Below are 14,368 nucleotides of genomic sequence, written 5' to 3' on the forward strand. Positions count from 1 at the left end.
CAATGCAATGCAATGCTCTTTGCCGCCCTCCAGAGACCACGTTGTGAATTGCACCTTAGTAAACCATAGGGCAACCTTTTGCACTTGGTGTGTCAAAATTCAACAAAAAAACCTAGCATGACTTGGGTGGTGTGTCACTTTGAGAAAAAAACCATAATTTCACAATATGTATAGTTTAAATAACAAAAATATATAATTGTAATATATGACTGTATTTAATAAATCAAAAACTATTTACTATCATTATTTCCATGCACAACGATCTATGGTACCTCTTGCAATTTCCACGCAGATTTCTCTCGGTTGTAGTTTCAATGTAGTCATGAATAATGAATAATATAATAATAATATAATAGTAATAATATAATAATATACTACAATAATAATAGAATAATAATAGAATGATTATATATATATATATATATATATATATATATACTGTATATACTCGAGTATAAGCCTAGTTTTTCAGCCTTTTTTTAAGACAGAAAAGACCCCCTCGGCTTATACTCGGGTGAGGGTCCTGGTTGGCTTATATTTGGGTCAGCTTATACTCGAGAATATATGGTATATTTATTATTTTTCTCTATTATTTTTCACTCTGATCTTATTATTATTATTATAGGAAAGATTTAAAAACCTGGCTTTTCCAATGTGCTTTCGGAGAGTAACTATTACACACTTCTTTTGTTACTCCCCCATCATCTACCCTCTAGATTGTTTTTATCTTATGTCCCTGGTCTCCGTGATTATATTCTTATCCTTTTCTCACCCCAAGTTTTAATTAAGTGTTCTCACCCCAAGTTTTAATTAAGTGTCTCTATATATATATAGATTTTGTGTTGCAGTGTATATGATTATTTATTGTATTGTTTAATTGTATTGTGATATGTTGTTTTATATTTTGCTATATTGTACTGTTCTGGGCATGGCCCCATGTAAGCCGCCCCGAGTCCCCGTTGGGGAGATGGTGGCAGGGTATAAATAAAGTTTTATTATTATTATTATTATTATTATTATTATTATTATTATTATTGCATTTTTTCTCTATTTATTATTACATGTATTGTTTTCCTGTATTTATTATTATTATTATTACATGTCTTATTTTACTCTATTATTATTAAAAGGATGCATAAGCACATTTACATTGAAGAAGATGAGAATAATGATTTGATCAGAGTTGGACAGTCTTAAATTAGAGCTTGATGTAAATATTCAAAAACATTTAATCTACTGATGCCTCAATTCATGTAATTTTATTGGTATCTATTTTTATTTCTGAAATTTCCCACCCTCGACTTATACTGGAGTCAATGTTTTCCCAGTTTTTTTGTGGTAAAATTAGGTGCCTTGGCTTATATTCGGGTCGGCTTATATATGAGTATATACAGTATATATATGTGTGTGTGTGTGTAAAATGTGCATAATTCCCATGGAGTAAACAACAAAACCACTGGACCAAATCACACCACTTTTGGCCACAAAAGACATAGTCATCCAGTCAATCTGCATGTGGCAGCATGTCAGCAAAAATGGCTAGGCATGTCAGTGCTGACACGCGTGTCATAGGTAGGCCATCACTGCCTTAGGCAAATGTGTGATACAGCAGCTATTGGGTTTGGTAAGGCCTTCTCACTTTAAAGCAAGCTTTGGAAAACTTGGGCCCACAACAATAGCAATCTGCTATGGCAAGTTGAAGTGCACTCATTCAACCGTGTGGATGCGCTCTCAAACTATAAGAAAACATGAGAAGCTTATGGATGAAAAACAGCAATGTCTCCGTGCCATCGGGGCCTGTTGAATCTGTCATTTATTTGACCCGGCAACAAATAAAGAGCAGAACAAGGTACGACTTGAGAGATCACTTTATACACGTGAGGAGCCTTAACAAGCCATTTATTTGGAGCGTCGCCCAAAACTACGAATCCCAAGATTGCACAGTGGAATCACAGTGCTATACAAGACGACTCCTGCATCTGCATGGGATACCTTCCCGGACTTTTGCGTGGATACGTGAAACAGTGGATAATGGCAGTCTCTAGTGACATGAAGGATATATTGAAGGGACCATAAGCCAGAAAATAGTAAACATTTGCCTATGTAACTTTGCCTCTGGTGCCTTTCTCCAGGAAGTTCCAAGGAGAGAAGAAAGCTCAGAGTAAACAAGTGAGGCCTTTGATATCATTTATGTCAAGTAGGTGTGGAAGGTGAGGAAGATCCTCAGCCATCGGTCAATTTTAGATAAGCCAAAGGTATATATTCTTTGTTTGCTACGCACACGTTGCATGGTACAGGACCCATTGAAATGGGTTTGCCTTATCATAGCTATGATAATAAACTTTGCTTTTTGCATCTCTCCCGAGACTGAGTTTTCTGCCTGATTTCCCTCCTGAGCCAGGACCCTTTGAAGGAAATTCTCTTACAATGTGAGAGAAAGATACCACAGAGTTGCACCGGAGGACCTAAGAAATGCCTAGAGGACAGACTGAAATGGAAACAAGGGTATCGATTGGCAGATACAGGGGCCGTACCCGTATTTGTGAAAGGGCCAACTATCTTTCTTCTTTTCCCCCCGACCCCCTAACTCTAATCCAGAAATAAAAGGGCTGCCCTCGTCCGACCGGTGAAACGGCACTCCTCTTCACAAGCAGCTTCCCTCAGAGGGTTTCTTGGGGCCTTGAAGACCGAGGGCCGAGGCCGAGGCTCTCTTCTGGTGCCGCCATTTGGCCCGGCGGTTTTTGAACCAAACCTGCAGAGGGGAAGAAAAGGACAATTTAGGACTGGGCTTTAGCACAGTTAATCACCAGCTGGACAGCCCAGCTCACTGTCCACCAAAACAGCTGCGAGTAGATAAATTAGGTACCGCTTAAGCGGGGAGGTATTTTATGGCACGATAAAAAAAGGAAATATCAGAAAATGTTGGCGATCAAAGGAAAGGAGGAAGTCTATGATCACGGCTCTTCGACATGGAGGATGGAACGACAGCACCACCCTGTGGCCAGAATCGAGAACAACCTCCAGGACGCCGAAGATGGGAAAAAGCCTATATCTCTGTTGTCTGTCCTGTCTGTAAAACGGCACTGAATGTTTGTTGTATTTGTGTTCTGTGATCCGCCCTGAGTCCCCTTCAGGGTGAGAAGGGCGGAATATAAATGCTGTAAACCAGGGGTCCTCAAACTTTTAAAGCAGAGGGCCGGTCCACAATCCTTCAGACTGCTGAGGGGCCAAATTATCATTTGGGGGGAAAACCCGAACAAATTCCTATGCACACTGCACATATCTTATTTGTAGTGCAAAACAACAATAACAATGAAAGAACAATACAATATTTAAAAATGAAAATAATTTTAACCAACGTAAACCTATCAGGATTTCAATAGGAAGTGTGGGCCTGCTTCTGGCCAATGAGATAGTCAGGTTAATTAGGGTTGTTGTTGTTGTCGTTGTGTGTCTTCAAGTCATTTCAGACTTTGGGCGAGCCTAAGTCCAAAATTATTTATTTATTCATTTACTACATTTATTTACTACATTTATATCCCACCCTTCTCACCCCGAAGGGAACTCAGAGCAGCTGCATGTACATACAGTATATTATATTATTAGCATAGCACAATATTAGCAGTATACTATATTGAACTATACCACTATACTGTAATATTATATGTAATATATAACATATAATTAATATTATTATATGGTATTATTGTTAGCATTATATTGTATAAAATGATAATATTTTTATCAATATTATATGTTTATACAATATATTATATTATTAAAACTGATATAAAAATATTATATTATAAATGAGGGCGGGGGCCAGGTAAATTACCTTGGGGGGCCGCATCTGGCCCCCGGGCCTTAGTTTGGGGACCCCTGCTGTAAACCAATAAATAGCCACAGTTTGCTGCAACTGAAAGAAGAGGAGGACAAAGGGGGAAGCGGGGAGAGAACCCGGGACTTTTTCAAAGCAGTAGACCAAGTGGGATGGCAGTGGAGTAATAAAGATGGCCTTCCAAATCAGGACAGCAGTGTGAACAGACACAAAATGAAGCTGTTCTTTTAAGTTACAGTTGTCATGGAATGCAGTTAATGCCTTTGTTTACTTGGGAAAGGAACAGATTCCAAGTAACTGGTTGCCATCAACAAGCTACCCCCAGCCTCTGGTTTTATTCAGTAAGTCTCTGTGGTTATTTATTCCCCGATTAGCATATATAGCCAGCGTTGCCTGGCTTTGCATTCTTTCCTATCCTTTGTCCCTTGTTTCTTCCCTTGTTTTCCCTTTCCTTCTTCTCCTTCTTCCCTTCTTTCCCTTCCTTTGCTTTCCCTCCATCCCTCTCTCCTTTCCTTCCTTTTCCCTTCTTTTTCCTTTCTTCCCTCCCTCTCTCCCCTTGCTTCCTTTGTAGATCCTCTGGCTGCACTCTACTGCCCTCTTGTGGTTGCTTCTCAGCTCTGCAGGTTGAGTCTCATGGCTCGACAATGTAAGTCATTTCAAAAATAAGGCAACAATCAAAAGGGATGTGTTTCTGAACTTCACTGGTATTTTAAGTTGGGTAATGACGGGTTTGTGTGCCAAGTGTGACCCAGATCCATCAAGCCATGGGGGAGCCATTGTAGAACAAACAAACAAACAAACTGTGATTTCTATACAAATCTAGATTTGATTTTTGGGGCCACGGTGACACCGCTGGTTAAACCGCTGAGCTGGGGAATGTGCTGACTGAAAGGTCGCGGTTTGAATCTGCAGAGCGGGGCAAGCTCCCATTGTTAGCCCTAGCTTCTGCCAACCTAGCAGTTCGAAAACATGCAAATGTGAGTAGATCAATAGGTACCACTCAGGCAGGAAGGTAACGGTGCATTTACAGACAGCTTAGAAATGGAGATGAGCACCAACCCCCAGAGTCGGACTTGACTTGACTTAATGTCAAGGGGAAAACCTTATCTTTACTATAGACAAAGCCTCACCTCAACTCTCTCTTCTTTCAGGTGGATCCGGTTGGCCAGATGCTCTCGGGTGATGACGTCGGGATACTGGTTTTGGTGGAAGAGGGCCTCCAGCGCCTGCAGCTGATCCTCCGTGAAGATGGTCCGGTGCCGGCGGGTCCGTCGCTGGATCTGGTGGAAGGTTTGCAGCTCGCTCGGACTCCCGCGAAGGCTCCTGCATGGCCTGCCGACTGGGTGGAAGAGCCGCATGGGCCAGGGAAACCTGGCATCTAAAGGGAAAAGAAGGTAAGGAACTGGCTTGGGTTGCCTGGAAGACCCGCCGGAGTGGTACCTATTGATCTACTCACATTGGCATGTTTTCGAACTGCTAGGTTGGCAGGAGCTGGGGCTAACAGCGGGAGCTCAGTCCGCTCCCCGGATTTGAACCTGTGACCTTTTGGTCCGCAAGTTCGGCAGCTCAGTGCTTTAACACACTGAGCCACCAGGGGCCCCTATATAATATAATATAATGTATATATATATCAGGCATGGGCAAGAAAAGCACAAAGTGCCCCTAGCAGATGGCAATCCAGACTCGGTAGTAATAGTAGCAGAAGTAATAATAATACCAGAAATAGGAGCAACCCCAGGGGCCATCCAGTCCTACCCTCTTCTGCCATGCAGGAAAAGTACAATCACAGATGGCCACCCAGTCTTTGTAATAAGAAGAAGAAGAAGAAGAAGAAGAAGAAGAAGAAGAAGAAGAAGAAGAAGAAGAAGAAGAAGAAGGAAGTGTCTGATGTGTGATCCAATACAACAGCCAGCAGAGTGTCTGCTGTGGACTCATCTTGTTCTGTCTCAACCAGTGCAGGTGGTCCCGGTGGTGATGGGCACACTAGGTGCCATGCCAAAAGATCTCAGCCAGCATTTGGAAACAATGAACATTGACAAAATCACGATCTGCCAACTGCAAAAGGCCACCCGACTGGGATCTGCACGCAACATCCGAAAATACATCACACAGTCCTAGACGCTTGGGAAGTGTTCAACTTGTGGTTTTGTGATACGAAACCCAGCATATACATCTTGTTTGCTGTGTCATAATAAAATAATAATAATAATAATAATAATAATAATAATAATAATAATAATAAGGAGTGCCCGATGTGTGATCCAATACAACAGCCAGCAGAGTGTCTCTGTGGACTCATCTTGTTGTGTTTCTAATAATAATAATAATAATAATAATAATAATAATAATAATAATAATAATAGGGAAGTGTCTGACGTGTGATCCAATACAACAGCCAGCAGAGTGTCTGCTGTGGACTCATCTTGTTCTGTTTGAAATAATAATAATAATAATAATAATAATAATAATAATAATAATAATAATAATAATAATATACTCCTGACCATGACTGTGCTCCATGCAGTCATGCCTATGGCCACATGACCTTGGAGGTGTCTAGACTTGGATGTTTTGCATTCACAGTATGATGAATGGTAATCAACTTTCTTGGTTATTTTCTTGTTTCATTGTACTGTGCATGCAACAGTTTGATTGGCTTTTGTAACCATTTATCTGAAAGTTATATTTGTTTATTGTCTATAATACAATGTTTAATGATATTTAATACATTGTTATTATTCCACTTAATATAATAACAATGTATTAAATATCATTAAACATTGTATTCCATTTAAAAGGAGCCCTGGTGGCGAAGTGTGTTAAAGCACACGAAAGACCGAAAGGTCACAGGTTCGAATCCAGGGAGCGGAATGAGCGCCCGCTGTTAGCCCCTGCTCTTGCCAACCTAGCAGTTTGAAAACATGCCAATGTGAGTAGATATATAGGTACCACTCCGACGGGAAGGTAACGGTGCTCCATGCAGTCTTGCCAATGGCCACATGACATTAGGAGGTGTCTATGAACAACGCTGGCTCTTTGGCTTAGAAATGGAGATGAGTCAGACATGACTGGACTTAACGTCACAGGAAACCTTTACCTTTTAGTATTATTCCATTTAGTGGACACTTGTTAATTCAAGTCCTTGGGAACCCATTTTTTCTTATAGTCTCTTCTTCCACTCTCACTGCATTTGGGGGGGGAGGGGGTGCCAAAATACGGTTTGCTTACACTTGAAAATTACCTAGAGCCGGCCCTGCTTACAGAACTCCAAGAGCTCCATGGAACATACTTTGAGAACCCCTGTTCTGGATTGTTTGGGCCATGACCTCCCATCCGCCACTGATCCTGGAGCGGCCACGTGGCCCAAAAGCCATGGTTGTATCCCACCAAACCAAAACTCATTGGGCATCGAGTCCTGTAACTCAAAAGATGACTTACCAAGCCAGTTGTTGCTCTCCGGCCACGAATGAGCCCCACCGTGAGAGCAGCAGCAACAACCGCATTGCCCGACGTCCGCCTCCGACTCGTCGGCTTCCACCTCGTCCTGCAGCGAGTTTCCCAACACTTTGGGTTCGCTGTCCAGGACACCTCGAAAGCAGAGTGGGAGAAACACCTGTGGCCGATGGTCCACCGAACCGGCGAGGATGTTCTCAATGGTGAAGGAGCAGGGTCTCTTGAGGCTCCTCTTCCCAAACTCTCCATCTGCCGGAGTCTCACCCGACATGCTCTTCCGTAATAGTAGTTAGTAGTAGTAGTACCTGGCAATGTGTTGTTCTACGAAAACAGATCTTATTCTGCGGAGGTGGACCCAAGAAACGTGTTTTCCGAACGCCCGAGAAAACGATCACAACGTCTTCTCCGGGTGGCCGGTGCTTCTCATTGAATCCTCCCAGGCCTTTCTGTTTTATGTACTGCCAGCCGAGCCAAAAGGCACATCTCTCCCCCCGCCTCACCTCTCTCGCCCCCCACGCCTCCGCCCCCCGAACGTAGCCTAAATATACACATATATATCTATATAATCCGTCTCGGATAGAAAGCCGTGGAATAAAATACATTCTAACTAATCTTGACAGCTTTGTGAAGGGTTAGTGTGGCTCTAAGATGGAGCTAATCCTGGCGAAATGACTCCAGAAGGAAATCTGATTTCTCGATCTCGAGTGTAGATTTGAGGTGGTTATGATACCCATTGTGTCCGAAGCCTTTGGTTTGAGGTGGGGAGGGTGGAGGGGGGGGGGTGCGGCGGAGAAAGAAAGAAAAGCCGTTTCGCCCGGCCTAGAAATGGCCCAGGAGGATTAACTCCTTTTTAAAAAGAAGAGCAAATTATCTTTTTTTCCCACCCCTTTGACCAAATGAAAGCCTTCCCATCAAAAGGAAACTGTCATATCGTACAACATGGGGATGTCGGTGAACCTGAAGGGATTTTAGCAGGGCAATAGGAGACAGAAAATAACATCAGCACTCCCAAAGATTTCCAGGCGAGGACTTTGCCCGGTGCCAATTTATTTGCTCCGTTGAGACCCAAAAAAGTTGCTCCCTTTTGATCCTGTTTCCGATCCGTTCCAAAACATCCCAAAAGGTTGAATGACAAATGGACAGATCCAGTCAACAGACCTCACAACTGAACTACAACTCAATACAACACAAAGATCCATAACATAAACATAGATCAGGTTTGTTTTTAATCGTGTCAGAAGCGACTTGAGGACATACTGCAAGTCTGGTGTGAGAGAATGGGACATTGCCCAGGGGACGCCCAAATGTATTAGCTGGGAGGCTCCTCTCATGTGTCCGCAAGCTAGAGCTGACAGACGAGAGCTCACCCCATCTCATGGATTCAAACCTTCAACCTTCAGGTCAACAAATCAGCCGGCACAAGAGTTTAACCCACTGCACCACCATGGTTCCTAAAACATATAACAATGAGGATCTATTGGTGGACTCAAACAAGGTCAATGCCCACCAAAGCCTTCCAAACTGCAATTCCCAAGATCATCTCATGGATACATGGCATTTAAAGTAGGGTCCAACTGCATTCATTCCACAGTGTAGATGCACCCAGAGAAGGGTATGGACCTTGGGAAACTATAACTCCCAGGAGGACTCCATCGCATGGAGCCATGGCATTCAAAGTGGGGTGCAAGAGCATTCATTCCATACTGTAAATGCACCCAGAGAAGGGTATGGACCTTGGGAAACTATAACTCCCAGGAGGACTCCATCGCATGGAGCCATGGCATTCAAAGTGGGGTGCAAGAGCATTCATTCCATACTGTAAATGCACCCAGAGAAGGGTATGGACCTTGGGAAACTATAACTCCCAGGAGGACTCCATCGCATGGAGCCATGGCATTCAAAGTGGGGTGCAAGAGCATTCATTCCATACTGTAAATGCACCCAGAGAAGGGTATGGACCTTGGGAAACTATAACTCCCAGGAGGACTCCATCGCATGGAGCCATGGCATTCAAAGTGGGGTGCAAGAGCATTCATTCCATACTGTAAATGCACCCAGAGAAGGGTATGGACCTTGGGAAACAATAACTCCCAGGACTGCACAGCATAGAGACATGGCATAATAATAATAATAATAATAATAATAATAATAATAATAATAATAATAATCCCGGTGGTGATGGGCACACTGGGTGCCGTGCCAAAAGATCTCAGCCGGCATTTGGAAACAATAGACATTGACAAAATTACGATCTTCCAACTGCAAAAGGCCACCCTGCTGGGATCTGCGCGCATCATCCGAAAATACATCACACAGTCCTAGTCACTTGGGAAGTGTTTGACTTGTGATTTTGTGATATGAAATCCAGCATATCTATCTTGTTTGCTGTGTCATACATTAAAATAATAATAATAATAATAATAATAATAATAATAATAATAATAATAATAATAATAATATCATTTAAAATGGGTCCCGACTGCATTTATTCTCTAGTGCAAATGCACCCAGAGAAAGGTATGGACCTTGGGGAACTATAACTCCCAGGACAGGACAGCATGGAGACATGGCATGATGATGATGATGATGATAATAATAATGGCATTTAAATTGGGTCCCTGCTCCATTTATTCTCTAGTGCAGATGCACCCAGGGATGGGTATGGACCTTGGGAAACTATAACTCCCAGGACTGCACAACATGGAGACATGGCATGATAATAATAATAATAACAACAACAACAACAACAATAATGGCATTTAAATTTGATCCCACTTGCATTTATTCTCTAGTGCAAATGCACCCAGAGATCGGTATGGACCTTGGGAAACTATAATTCCCAGGAGAGGACAGCATGGAGACATGGCATGATGATAATGATGATGATGATGATGATGATGATGATGATGATAATAATGGCATTTAAATTTGATCACGCCTGCATTTATTCTCTAGTGCAGATGCACCCAGGGAAGGGTATGGACCTGGGAAACTATAACTCCCAGGACTGCACAACATAGAGACATAGCATAATAATAATAATAATAATAATAATAATAGTAGTAGTAGTGGTAGTAGTAGTAGTAGTAGTAGTGGCATTTAAATTGGGTCCCTACTGCATTTATTCTCTAGTGTAAATGCACCCAGGGAAGGATATGGACCTTGGGAAACTATAACTCCCAGGACAGGACAGCATGGAGACATAGCATGATGATGATGATGATGATAATAATAATAATGGCATTTAAATTGGGTCCCTGCTGCATTTATTCTCCAATGCAGATGCACCCAGAGATGGGTATGGACCTTGGGAAACTATAACTCCCAGGACTGCACAACATGGAGACATAGCATAATAATAATAATAATAATAATAATAATAATAATAATAATAATAATAATAATAATGGCATTTAAATTGGGTCCCTACTGCATTTATTCTCCAGTGCAGATGCACCCAGGGAAGGGTATGGACCTGGGAAACTATAACTCCCAGGACAGGACAGCATGGAGACATGGCATGATGATGATGATGATGATGATAATAATAATAATAATAATAATAATAATAATAATAATAATAATAATAATAATAATAATGGCATTTAAATTGGATCCCGCCTGCATTTATTCTCCAGTGCAGGTGCACCCAGAGATGGGTATGGACCTGGGAAACTATAACTCCCAGGACAGGACAGCATGGAGACATGGCAAGATGATAATAATAATAATAGTAATAATACTAATAGTAGTAGTAGTAGTAGTAGTGGCATTTAAATTGGGTCCTTACTACATTTATTCTCCAGTGTAAATGCACCCAGAGATGGACCTGGGAAACTATAACTCCCAGGACAGGACAGCATGGAGACATGGCATGATGGTGATGACAACGACGACAATGATGATGATGATAATGGCATTTAAATTGGATCCTAATTGAATGGGGGTCTAGGGTCAGCTCAGTTGTGCCCGGACCCCCAAGCAAGGCCAAGATAGTGTTTTGGAGAGACGGGAAAACGGCAACAACCCTAAAAACTAGTGCAGGTTGGTTCACCGAATGCCATCTCCGGGGCCCTCCTCCACTTAGCCTATGAGTCTCTGGGCTGATTGCTTTCTTTCATCCCGACCGTACCTTTCACTCGGGGGAAAATAGACCGGTAATGCCTCTTTTATCCAAGAATTATGGGATTTAAGACCCAGATTTCACAAAGAGGACTTTTGATAAAGGCTGGCGATCAAATCCCCCTCCCCGGCCTCGCAGGCCAATAAGGAGAAGGGATTTCTTGATGTTGTGTTTACCGAGATAGCATCTCGTATTAGAAAAGAGAACGAAAGAAAGAAAGGGGAAATAAAACAAGAGAAAATGTAGACAAGCCCGAGACAGGGATGAAAAGAATAGAAAAGAAGGCCTTTGAGCGTTGTTGGTTTTTTTTCTTCTTACAGGGCAAAGAGATTCTAAAACCATTATAAGGATTAACCACGACCACTATATAAAAAAGAGAGAGAAAAAAGAGGTTAATCTGCTTTAGCTGTTCATTTGTCAAAATTGAATTTATAGGTTTGGACAATCTTTCGGGGCTGAGATTGGAGGAGCCCTGGCCCTTGGCCTCCCGTGCCAGCCAAAGGAAAGATTAAGAAGCAAACAAAGTCCGGGTTGTGCGGGAAGAGTTGATTTAAAAGCTCGGAAGGCATCTTCGGAACGTCGTTGGAAAGTTGGAAAGCCTTCCGGAGTTGTAGAGGAGCTGCCTCAAACTTTTCTCGGGCAAGAGGCATCTCCAAGTGAGATCCTTAAATCAAGAAATAGGAACACCCCAGCAAGCAAGAGTCCAAAAGCGGCAGGCTAAAACCCGGAACCGCCTGAGCGACACCAGAGGCACTCCAAGTCGCCAGCTTCTGGTCAATGGAAATATAGTATCAGGCCAAGTTTTAAACTTTGTTTGTTGTTTTTCTATACATTATAACTGTATTCTCACTTCGCTTCTGACACGATCGATAAATAAATAATATTTATTTATAATATTGTATTGCCCATCTTAATAGTAGCTATTGCTGCGTTTTATTGAGTATTTTATTTAAACTGAGTTCGGTTTTATCTTTTGTGTTATTGTTATTGTTGTGTATTTTACTTGTATTTTATGTGTTCTTATGGCATTAATATGTGCTGTTCTGTCAGCCGCCCTGAGTCCCTTCTGGGCGATGGTGTTGGGATATAAATATTATTATTATTATTATTATTATTATTATTATTATTATTATTATTATTATTATGGTAGGTAATGGTTTTCCCCTTGACATTAAGTCCAGTTGTGTCCGACTCTGGGGGTTGGTGCTCATCTCCATTTCTAAGCTGAAGAGCCGGCATTGTCCATAGACACCTCCAGAGTCATGTGGCTGGCATGATGGCGTGGGGCGCCATTACCATCCCACTGGAGCGGTACCTATTAATTTACTCACATTTGCATATTTTCGAACTGCTAGACATGACAGCATGGAGCGCCGTTACCTTCCCGCCAGAGCAGTACCTATTGATCTACTCACATTTGCATGTTTTCAAACTGCTGGGCTGGCAGAAGCTGGGGCTAACGGCGGGAGCTCACCCTGCTTCCTGGATTCAAACCACCAACCTTTCGGTCAGCAAGTTCAGCAACTCAACAGTGTAACCCGCTATGCCATCAGGGACTCCATTATTATTATTATTATTATTATTATTATTATTATTAGGCTTTCGATAAATAACAGCAGCATCAATTATCACCATCTTACAACTCAATGACAGACCAGTTATCAGATTCAAAATGCGCCAACTGTGTATTTATATGCATATTTTTTATCAATGTTTAATGTATTCAATTTTTAACTGATTGAATTGCCTGTAATATTTTTATACTGTGTTTTTATACTATGGATGAGAAGGGCGGGATATAAGTATTGTAATAAATAAATAAATAAATAAAATTATTATTACTGGTAGTAGTAGTAGTAGTAGTAGTAGTAGTATTGTGTTGTCAAAGGCTTTCATGGCATCCCTGGGTTGTTGTACATTTTCCATGCTGTCTGGCCATGTTCCAGAAGCATTCTCTCCTGACGTTTCGCCCACATCTATGGCAGCCATCCTCAGAGGTTGTGAGATATAAGCATTATTAGTAATATTACAGTAGAGTCTCACTTATCCAACGTTCTGGATTATCCAAGGCATTTTTGTAGTCAATGTTTTCAATACATCGTGATATTTTGGTGCTAAATTCATAAATACAGTAATTACAACATAACATTACGGCGTATCGAACTACAGTAGAGTCTCGCTTATCCAACGTTCTGGATTATCCAAGGCATTTTTGTAGTCAATGTTTTCAATACATCGTGATATTTTGGTGCTAAATTCATAAATACAGTAATTACAACATAACATTACGGCGTATCGAACTACAGTAGAGTCTCGCTTATCCAACGTTCTGGATTATCCAAGGCATTTTTGTAGTCAATGTTTTCAATACATCGTGATATTTTGGTGCTAAATTCATAAATACAGTAATTACAACATAACATTACGGCGTATCGAACTACAGTAGAGTCTCACTTATCCAACGTTCTGGATTATCCAAGGCATTTTTGTAGTCAATGTTTTCGATATATCGTGATATTTTGGTGCTAAATTTGTAAATACAGTAATTACTACATAGCATTACTGTGTATTGAACTACTTTTTCTGTCAAATTTGTTGTATAACATGATGTTTTGATGCTTAATTTGTAAAATCATAACCTAATTTGATGTTGAATAGGCTTTTCCTTAATCCCTCCTTATTATTCAAGATATTCGCTTATCCAACGTTCTGCCGGCCTGTTTATGTTGGATAAGTGAGACTCTTCTGTACCAATAAAATGACATTAATTGAGGCATCAGTAGGTTAAATGTTTTTGAATATTTACATCAAGCTGTAATTTAAGATAAGACTGTCCAAGTCTGATCAAATCATGATTCTCATCTTCTTCAATGTAAATGTGTTTATGTATCCTTTTAATAATAATAATAGAGTAAAATAATACATGTAATAATAATAATAAATACAGGAAAATA

The 14,368-nt window shown here is 41.2% G+C and overlaps 1 protein-coding gene across 1 annotated transcript; it reads right to left on the reverse strand.

The window, feature by feature from the left end:
- Positions 1-1,795: 1,795 nt before the first annotated feature.
- Positions 1,796-14,368, reverse strand: gsc2 (goosecoid homeobox 2). Its single transcript, XM_062958441.1, has 3 exons — positions 7,277-14,368; positions 4,969-5,216; positions 1,796-2,752 (listed from the first exon to the last, which is right to left on the reverse strand). Exons 1-3 carry the CDS (start codon positions 7,560-7,562, stop codon positions 2,645-2,647), a joined length of 642 nt encoding a protein of 213 aa, XP_062814511.1. The 5' UTR covers positions 7,563-14,368; the 3' UTR covers positions 1,796-2,644.

The sequence above is a fragment of the Anolis carolinensis genome, chromosome X (genome assembly GCF_035594765.1).
Source record: "Anolis carolinensis isolate JA03-04 chromosome X, rAnoCar3.1.pri, whole genome shotgun sequence".
NCBI lineage: Eukaryota > Metazoa > Chordata > Lepidosauria > Squamata > Dactyloidae > Anolis > Anolis carolinensis.

Excerpts from the sequence above, each read along its gene's own strand:
- gsc2 (XM_062958441.1), bottom strand. The coding sequence starts at position 7,562 with ATGTCGGGTGAGACTCCGGCAGATGGAGAGTTTGGGAAGAGGAGCCTC. Across the intron at positions 5,217-7,276 it reads GGAGAGCAACAACTGGCTTG|ATGCCAGGTTTCCCTGGCCC; the intron begins GTAAGTCATCTT and ends TTTTCCCTTTAG. Across the intron at positions 2,753-4,968 it reads TGAAAGAAGAGAGAGTTGAG|GTTTGGTTCAAAAACCGCCG; the intron begins GTGAGGCTTTGT and ends TCCCCTCTGCAG.